Consider the following 10045-nt stretch of genomic DNA (forward strand, 5'->3'; position numbering starts at 1 on the left):
TGCGGATGGACCCCAGGGATTGGGGCCATGACAGCTACGGAGCCAGGCCAGAATGGAGGATCAGAGCAAATTTGTGAGAGAGATAGAAGACAGGCAAGGAACATCCAGCATGCATGTGTCTGGAAGAAAAACAAAATGACCAACTAACCACATAGGGACCTGGGGTCAGAGGAACCAGGAGCCATCACTGCTCAGGGCTAAGGCCTTTATCCTGCCTCAGAGTTTTGGCTCTCAGTCAGATGCACCCAAGTCCTGGCTCCTTCACCACTTTTCAGTGTCACCTTTGCTTTTCCAAGGTACTTAACCTTCTCTGAGCCTCACTTTCGTCATCTTAAATGGATTTGAGAACAACAGTCCAATTAAATTGAGATCATTCCTGCAAAATACATAAAAACTTCCTAGTACACAGTAGGGATTCAGTAAGTGGTAGTCATTGTTCTTATTATTTGGTAGGCAAGCCATACAACATGCATGCTATTCCCTGTTATAGACCCACACACATCCATCTTATAAACAAGCCCACATGTCTGACATGCACCCATAGTCACATGTACATCCTTCCATACACATATGCCTAAAAGAGGTCAGTGCTGTAGTGAAAGGAAAGAAATAGGGAGGAAGAAGGCATATGGGAAAGCATGCGAGGCAAGGACAAGTGTGGACAGAAAGTGAAGCTATTGGGGTCAGAGGGAGCCTAGCTGACCAGGGCAAGCACATGCCTTTTTTGTCTGTAAGAGCATCCTTGGTGTTGGGCAGCCCCTATGTGTTCGGCCCCTAGGCCTAGCATGACTCTCTACTCAAAGTCTGGAGCTCCAAGCACTAGCTGCTCCCAGGCTAGAGGCCCGTGTGGGTAGCCAGAGAGAGGCCAAGGTCTGCTAAATGGTCTCAGCTGAGGGGACAGTAGGCCAGTCTGACCAAATGAGGAGTGCCAGAGAGAGGGAGCTCTCTTTGTCAGCTCTCTTCAGGACAATTAACAAAAATTTCCTAGGCTGTTGAGTCTAAAAATAGTGATGATTAGCATGTTATGTTGCCTGTGATTTGCATGTTAATTTGCCATCAAACTGCCCAGATCTTCTCTCTGGCCTCTTTTGTTTTGATTCCAGCCCTTCATCACCCATCTCCCAGCTTGCCTCTTTGTCCCCTCCCCTCCCCGCTTCACACCCTCAGCCCTGCAGGCCCCCCAGGGCTGACTGGATTTTCCCAGCTTGAAATCCTATTGACTAACCTTAACCCTCACAGACCGTTTACATATGATCAGAAAGGACTTGACCTGAGTAAGTGCTGAAGACCCCTCTTCCTGTCCTTCCAGGTCTGATTGTGCTGGCCACAATCACCCCTGAATCATCACTGGACTCAGGCCATGAGACCAACTCTTCAGAGCTCACAGACATGTCAGAGATGATGTCAGCCATGAAGCAGCACCAGAATACCACCTACTTCCTGGCCCAGCACCTCAACAAGGACAGCCTCCTGGCCCGCAAGGATCTGCCCTTCCGGATCCAGAGTTGTGCAGCCCAGGCTGTTCTCACAGCCCCTTATTCTCTCGGGCGCCCGGATCCCAACCCATCCCTCCAGCCAGTGGTTGCAGGCCAAAGTCCCGGTCCCCCCGGCGCTCGGAGGAAGCTGCCCCCATCTGAGGCCCAGCCACAGCGTGAGCGAACATACACCCTGGCAGTGCACCCAGCACTGTCCCCACAGCTGAGTGAACCGAAGAATCTGAGCCTGCTGTCTCCAGTTCCTGAGGACAAAGGGCCTGGCCACACTAGGGCAGGCCTAGAGATGTCACTGAGGGCGGCCACACCATCCCTTAGTGAAGAGCAGGTCTCTGAGCTAAGGGAGAATCTGCCCAAGGAGGTCAGGTTGAGCCCCAAGCTTATCCTGGACCCAAAGGGCAGCGTGACCCCAGCCATCATCTCAGCTGCCCTACAGCAGGTGGTTCACACTAAGAGCCTACCTGCCCCTGCTGGAGCCTTGGGGAACACCCCCAGCAGTGGGGAGAGAAGGCTAGAGGCCAACATGGGGAGGTCAGAGGTCAGCCTAGTAAGGCCAGAAATTAGCACAATGAGTGGCAGTGCCACTAAGAATCTGAAGTTCAAAATGAGCCCCGGTGCTCCAGAGACCTCTCGCGGTTCCCAGCAGCAGCTGAGCCCAGAGGTCTCTTCCAGCTCCAGAGCACCCACAGGCAGCCGAGCTGAGAGCCTGCACCTCTCCCCACAAGAGGACAGGCTGCCTGTTCAAAATTTCCCTACCAAAACCTATCTGTCTCGAGCGAGTCGAGAGTCAGCGGGCAAGCAAGGTACTGGGGAGGTAGCAGGCAAGAGCGGACCCGAGGGTACCAAGCCTTCTGTGCACAAACAGGGCACCATCTCTGGCCATGGGGAGAAGGGGCAGCTGGAGAGCACCCCCCAAAGCAGCAAACTTGAGGAGACCAGCCTGGTTCCCCGAGTTAGCTACCCCATGGTTCTGCAGAGCCCCAGATGCCCACCACGAGGCCAAAGCCCACTGAGGCTTCAAGCCGCCAGCCGGCAGGTGAGCACTATGCCCTCCAGAAAGATTGAAACCACCCTGGATGGAGCCCACTCAGCCTCCGAAGGCCCTGCCAAGCCCAAATCTTCCCGGGGTCCTTTCCGGCTCCGTAATTTATTCTCTGCCACCTTCCCAACACGCCAGAAGAAGGAGACCGATGAGCGGCAGGCCCAGCTGCAGAAGGTGAAGCAGTATGAGCTGGAGTTCCTCGAGGAACTCCTCAAGCCGCCAAGCCAGGGGGAGCTGCCGGGTGCCGAGTACCTGCAACCTCCAGCGCCAGGCCGCTGCAGCTGCCAGCTCCGCAGCAGCCCTGTGCAGCAGGGACCTGGCATGTCCCGTGAGCAGAGGCGCAGCTGTGATTGCAAGCGCATGTGCAGGGGGTCCCGGCCTCAGGCTCCCCAGACGCCAGTGCCCAGCCTCCGGGGGAAGGATCGGGACAGGGTCACCCCTACCCAGAGGCAGCCAGAGGCCGGCCCAGGCTTGAGCCTTGACACCCCCACCAGTGTCAGACGCATCCGCTCCACCAGCCTGGAGTCCCGAGAGTGCCGATCGGACCCTGAGAGTGGTGTTTCTTGCCTGACCACGTGTGCCTCTGGGGGCGAGTGTCTCGGAGCTCCCAACTACAGGAAACTGATGCGCCGCTACAGCATCAGTGAGCTGGACCAGGGTGACAGGGCCTCGCTGACCTCAGACATCTACCCGCACCCACCCCTGGGCATGCTGCCCAGGGAGGCCAAGGAGGTAGAGGCGGGCCTCCCCCTAGGCGTGGGTCCCAAAAGCAAGTCGCTGGAGTCCCCGACCTTGGGAGACCCCTCCTACGTCCATGTCACCCCTGAGACCAAAGGGCCCCGACAGATGGCCGTGTTCTCACTGCCAGAAGAGGTGTACCGGAAGCCTGCGGAGCTGGATGAGGACAGTGAGAGCAGCAAGTGCTGCTCCATCCGCTACTGCTTCTACTACCGCAAGTGTGACATGGCAGATGACGCCAGCGACGGCAAGGACGAGCTCTCGTACTCCATCCCCATGAAGATCCTGCCTGGCATGAAGCTGGACGAGCAGGTAGTACCCGTGGTGAGCAGGACCCTGCAGGTGTTGGATGCCGCCACCTGCAGCAGCAGCAGCCCCGAGGCATGCCGCACCCAGGAGATCGACCTGCGGGTGTCCACCTTCGAGGGAAGCCTGGCCAAGATCAATGCCCTGCGGGCCCATGCCTATGGCCTGCCCGACGGCTTCCTGGCTGCCCGGCTGGACACCAATGAGCTGCTGACGGTCCTGCGGCAGTGTGTGGCCAGTCCTGAGGCCCGCGCCCCCAAGCCCTACGTCTCCCAGATCTCTGAATACAAACTGGAGCTGGCTCTCAAGTTCAAGGAGCTCCGGGCCTCCTGCCGCCGCGTGGCCAACGTGGACAAGAGCCCCACGCATATGCTGGCGGCCATCACGGGCAGCTTCCAGGTGCTGAGCAGCCTCATTGAGACCTTCGTGCGGCTGGTGTTCATCGTGCGCTCTGAGGCCCAGCGCCAGGAGCTGCTGGCCAAGGTGGAAGAGGTGGTGAGGAACTACACCTTCCTGCTGCGCGCAGCTGAGGAGTCCACTGCCCGGAACCTTAACCAGCAGCAGCAGCAGCAACAGCAGGCAGCAACAGTTATGGGGGCAGCTGGGGGCCACCCACCGGGCTCCCCAACTTCAGCGACTGTTATGAGCACATTCACCCGCTCCTTAAAGACCCTTATTAAGTAGGCCATCTGTCCAGGCCTGCCCCCATTCTCCAACTGTGGCCCCAGGTTTGAGCTTTGTGGTCTTTGCATCTTGTGGTGAGTATATGTGTCTGCTGGGCCAGTCAGGGCCCCCCTGAGCCCTCAGTCTCCAGGGACTGATAAGTCCCTGGATTGGAGGCTGTCCCTGAGGGCTCCAGGCAGCTGCCACCCTGAGTATCCTTGCCCCTTCCCTGGCCTCTGGGCGTCACTGTGAGGGCCACGGCCCCCCCCCCCCCCCCCCATCACTACGCCCGTCACAGAGCTGTATTTTCTCTCTTCTCTAGGGCTGAGACGTGACGTCAGGTCCACTTCCTGCTCCATCGTGGGAGTCAGAGGGAGGCAGGCCTGAAGCCCGTGGGTCTCGAGCTCCTCTTGGCACCTGTTCCCCTCCAGGGCCACAGCGGTGCCGAGCAAGCAGAAGGGAGAGGGCACACAGCCCAGATGTGCCCAAGCTCTCACTCACTCGGCAGTAGCCACCCTGAGGGCTGGTGCCCAGGTGGTGGGTCTGCAGAAAACAGCCACTCTGGGCTGCTGGCAGCCAGCTCTACAGGCTGGCAGCCTTGGGAGCGCTCGCCCCTGGGCCCAGTAGCTCCACACCAGCCATCCCCAAAGTGCCCTGTCCCTTGCTGATGGGCAGGGCAGCTCAGTCCACTAGGGAGCAGGCATCTGGGATTACCCCGCTCGTCCTGGGTAAGGTACCTGGTGACCGCATCTGCCCTGGGGAGACCCAGTGCAGGCCTCGGAGCCCGCCCTGCCCAGCCCGGCCCAGCATAGGGGCTGTCGCGGCCAGCATGCGACTCCTCTCAACATCTCTCTACCAGACAGACTGTCCTTAGGAGTCCGACTTAGCTACAGATTGGGGGTGGGGGGTGGGGGGTGGGGGGCAGGGGGTTGGGGGTGGGGGGTGTCGATGACTATATCTTAAACTTCTGGAAGCTAGCGTGATATGTTAATCCTGAGTATATGCTTTTGGCTGTGTATTGACCCTGTGGATTTGTCTCTCTAAGAAAAGAAGCTGAGCGCCTTACCCGGTGCAGTCCTGCACCTCTCTCTCCCCCTTTCTCTCTTTCTCTCTCCCCTCCCCCGGAGTCATCTGGAAGGGAATTCACACTGTTTCGCATTCTTCTTGACACACATCTGCTGCCGTCACCGTCCCCCCACAGTGTTCCTGGGAGTGAAGACACGGAGTCCCTACTAATTGCCCATTGTAGGGAACAAAGAAAGCCAATGTTTCTTCTGTATAGATTGCTTCTCATGCACCTCTCCATATTCCCCACATGCTTGTGCCCTGTGTCTGCTTCATTCATCGTTCTGTGAGAGGCTCATGTGAAACCTCCTGTTCTTATGTGAGTTTTATAAAGATGTACACTGTGCTCAACCCCCACCTATCCTTGGTACCCCCGAGTGTGATAAAAGACCCCCTGAGTGGCAATTCTTCCCAGCAAGGATTAGGGGAGCTCGTTCTGCAGAAGCCAGTGCCCCCCTCTTCCTTGCCTCTCCTCCCACAGGACCAAGTTGTTTAATGGGCCAGAGATGCAGCCAGGTGGGGAACCTTTGCCCCCACGACCACTGTGAGCCTGCGTGCTGACATGGTCTCCCTCTTCTCCCAACCTCTTGATCCTGCCTCTTCACCACTTAGGCCCCGCCTGTGTCATTCATTCCACCGCCATCCTTCACCTCTCCCTCAACCTCATGTAGAGGACACATTTTCTAATGTCTGTATATAGTATATATACTACATAAAATATATAAATTCTATATATATACTAATTTATGTCTTGTTTTTCAAACAAGAATGATTAAATCTATTCATCTTACTATCCCAATAAGTCTCTGCAGTGCCTCTGTGTGGAAGTCCTTGTGTCCTTGAATTGTTGGTTGCTGGCAACCCCCTGAATGCTCCCACTGGGCCCCTCACCCATCTATCTGGGCCCGGGTAGACAAGGAGAGCTAAGAACCTTGCTCTTCCAGCCTCCCCTTTGCCCCTCTTAGAAGTCTCCTGTTGGTCACAGGCGTTGGGCACTTGACCCTGGGACCTTTGGCTCAACTGGCCACCATGGCTGCCAGCTCAGAACTGACTGGGCAGGGGTAGCACAGAAACACCATGTGCTCCGTGCTGAGAGCACTGGACAGCCTGGGAGTTGGGAGATAGAGATTTAGGTCAGCTTTCAAGTTGCTTTGGGAAATGGGGCCTCTTCCTCTGAAACTGCTCCCAGTTACCTCAGAACTAGCCTGTAGTTAAAGCTAGCCAATCCTTTGCAATGGCCTCTGGCAATTTCTAGGGACAGGGGTATTTCCACACAATAGGAGCAACAGGACCCTAAGCAGAGCTGACTTCTCTGGTTTTTCAGAGAGTTACGTAATGAGGGGCAGCAATTCTATTTCTCCTGTTCTGGGTCCTTGTGGTAATCACAGGACCTATGAGATACATTTGTGCCAACTAGGAAAAGTTCCTCCCTGCTGCATCCACCTGCCATGATGAATTGGGGGGAGGGGGGCAGGCCTAGTCCTCTGGGTGATGCTAGGCCTTTGGACACATAGCTTGGCAATTTCAGCCCCACTTGCTTCTCTGGCCGAGTGTACATCCTATACAACTGTGTACAGTAGCCCTAATGAGTCACTTCCTCCCAAAGCTTGGGCACAGATGCTTTTTCTCATGTTTGCAAAGGTCATGGCTAAAGCGGTTTGGAAGCCAAGCATGGAGGAGGAGCCAGAGACAGCACAGTCAGGTGGGTGGCTCTGCATGTGGGAGGCCACCCAGGGTGACCTGGTGGCAGAACTCTTTGGGGAAATACCGGCAAGGGATACATCCCATGACATCAAGGTTGGGACTCTTGAAGTCAGTCCCAGTGTGAACAGAGGCCTGCCACCACTCTAAATGACCTGATTGGACAGTCCAGAAACTTGCAGTCCTGTACCACACCAATAGCTCCTTATAGTCAGAAAGCATTTCTTTTTTTTTTTTCTACTTTTTTTTTCATTTATTTTTATTAGTTGGAGGCTAATTACTTTACATTAAAGACCAACTGTAGTATACCAACACATATATATGGAATTTAGAAAGATGGTAACGATAACCCTATATGCAAAACAGAAAGCATTTCTTATTCAGTTCTATAGTCTGGGTATGCACCCACACAGTACCTGCCTGGCACATAATAGGTGTTCAATAAATATTTGTTGAAAGAATGTGTTGAATGAGATGACTGCTGTGAAGAGAGTCCTGCCAGACATCTGACCCTCATGAAAAAGGCCCTTTCTCTGGGAATGGCTAACCCCAGTCAGTGCAGTTGGACAAGGCCCAGCAGCCTGGCATCCCCCTATCAAAGATGAGGAGTCACGTCCATTACAGACTTTGCAATGGCCTCTGGCAATTTCTAGGGAGAGGGGTATTTTCGTACAATAGAAGCAGCAGGACTCTAAGCAGAACTAAATTCTCTGGTTTTTCAGATACCTAATGGTGAGTGCTGATTCTGTTTCTCCTGTTCTGGGTCCTTGTGGTAATCACAGGTCCCCACAAGTCTATGAGATACCTTTGTGCCAACTAGGAAAAGTGTCCCACAGACTCAGAGCTGAGTTTCACCAGTTACTTTCCAAAAGCTTCACAAACTCCCCTGAGGTGCTCAATGGGCTCCTTTTCTCCTGACCTGGGATGGTTCTCTGCAATAGCTGGGAGACCTGGGTGGGGGTTGGCACAGGCTTCTCCCCACTAGCACCTTCCTCACCATCTTTGGCCTGAACTAGAGCCGGAAGCTGATCCTCTCCAGCCATCTTGTACCTGACACAAGTCCCCAGAGCCTGACTCCTGCCTTTCCAACTTCAGGCCATTCGAGGAAAATGGGTTCAGGCTACTGGTGTGGGCCCAGGATGCCTGTGGTGTTGGCACAGTCATATTTTTTTTCCAAGCTGCTATCAAGACACTGTGGATCATAGGCAATTTCATCAACAATGAATTGAAAGGGCCTGCCTGAGCCAGAACTTCTTCTGCCAAAGGGGCAGAAGAGGATCGGCTACCAGCACTAGGAAGGGGCATGATTTTCTGTCTTAGGATCAAATTTCTCCAAAGAGCCACTAGGATGGGAGTACTAACTCCATCCCATGCCCCATCCTGTCAGGCTGGGAGCCAGACTGTGAGTGTGTGTCTTCAGAAGAAAGACCCCTGAGGGTTCAGTCTCAGGTCTGGGCAAAATGTCCTGGATTCCAGGTGGGTTCCTTGGTTTCAATGCCCTGACTTGCTGGGAGCAACCATTACGTGGAAACCATGGAGGCCTGACTTCTCACAGGTACAGAACTTCTTGTTTCACTTTTGGTTTCTGCTTCCCACTCACAATCACGGCCCACATACCACCAAGTCTGCAGGTGCTGCCCATGCTCCCAGTATCTCAGGGACACTGTCTGGCGCCCTCACTGACCTTTCCAGCTGCAGGTTCTGGACCTACCACTTAGCAGTGTGCTCACTGTGAGCTGCTGGCCCTCCCATCTGCGATGACTGTCCTTCCCTCTGCATATTGACGCCTCATTCTAATGTTCACTGCTTTGGCTGAAAGGAATATGAATAAGTTGGGAGCCTTCCACAACACAGAAAAATATGATCCCTGACTTTAAATGTGCACACACACACACACACACACACAAACGTGTATGAGCATCTACCATATGCTGGGCGCTGCGTTAAGTACTTTACATGCATGATCTTATCAGGTTTCCCAGGTGGCGCTAGTGGTAAAGAGCTCACCTGCCAATGCAGGAGACATAAGAGACATGGGTTCGATCCCTGGGTCAGGAAGATACCCTGGAGGAGGGCATGACAACCCACTCCAGTATTCTTGCCTGGAGAATCCCATGGACAGAGGAGCCTGGTGGGCTACAGTCCATGGGGTCACAAAGAGTCGGACACAACTGAGTGACTTAGCATGCATGCACACATGCATGATCTTAAACCTAAGATCCTTAGAGAGAGATACTACGAGCATATCCACTTTTCTTGGAGGAAACTGAAGCCTAGAGAAGTTAAGTCACTACCTTGGTCATACAGCTGGTAAGCAGTAAGCTAGCTGGTTTCCAAACTCAGACCAAGCTTTCACCTGATACCCTGCAGTACTCAGCCTAGTGCCAACTTTAAAGCCCCTCCCCCTGAAAACAGGCACAGGCGCAGCCACACTTATCAGAGGATGGCCTGTAACTGTTGCTCAAGGTACAGGCAGTGTGTGGGTCATTAGTAAGGTTGGGGTGGAAGGTGCAGGATACTGCAAGCCCAGCTGACTCTTCACCCAGTAGCCCCAGTGCCACGTGACTCTCAGAACCAGTGGAGTCATATAGAGCAGTTGTGTCCAAAAAGCCACCATCATCAAAAATGAGGGGAACACCCCTTCCCCATGTTCCTCAAATGGGAATCTGAGTTTCCCATGGTTATGACCCATACTCCTTATGCACTGGCATTTTTCTCAAAGATTTTGTAGGCAAATACCACATGACTGCTATATTCAACTTTTCAAAAATATTTGTTTTACTTATTATTTATTTGGCTGGAGCGGGTCATAGTCACAGCATGCAGGATCTAGTTCCCTGAGTAGGGATTGAACCAGGGCCCCTTGCACTGGAAGTGCAAAGTCTCAGCCACTGGGCCACCAGGGAAGTCCCTATCTTCAATGTTTTTATGTAAAAATTTGGAGAGGAATGAAGAAATTGAACTTCCTGTAAAGAAAACATATTTCAAAGACACTCGAGACTCATGGTTGATACTTCTGGCTTCCATGTCTACCTCA

At 53.8% G+C, this 10045-nt stretch overlaps 1 protein-coding gene across 12 annotated transcripts in view; it reads left to right on the forward strand.

The window, feature by feature from the left end:
* The window catches only part of FRMPD3 (FERM and PDZ domain containing 3), a 143954-nt gene extending 138811 nt beyond the window's left edge, over nt 1–5143 (forward strand). For all 12 annotated transcript variants that reach the window (XM_070462246.1, XM_070462247.1, XM_070462256.1 and 9 more), the window contains one exon: nt 1310–5143. In XM_070462246.1, coding sequence (XP_070318347.1) covers nt 1310–4263 — 2954 coding nt within the window. In that variant the 3' untranslated portion in view covers nt 4264–5143. The remainder of the gene's footprint in view (nt 1–1309) is intronic.
* Nucleotides 5144–10045: the final 4902 nt, after the last annotated feature.

The sequence above is a fragment of the Odocoileus virginianus genome, unplaced genomic scaffold (genome assembly GCF_023699985.2).
Source record: "Odocoileus virginianus isolate 20LAN1187 ecotype Illinois unplaced genomic scaffold, Ovbor_1.2 Unplaced_Scaffold_1, whole genome shotgun sequence".
Classification (NCBI taxonomy): domain Eukaryota; kingdom Metazoa; phylum Chordata; class Mammalia; order Artiodactyla; family Cervidae; genus Odocoileus; species Odocoileus virginianus.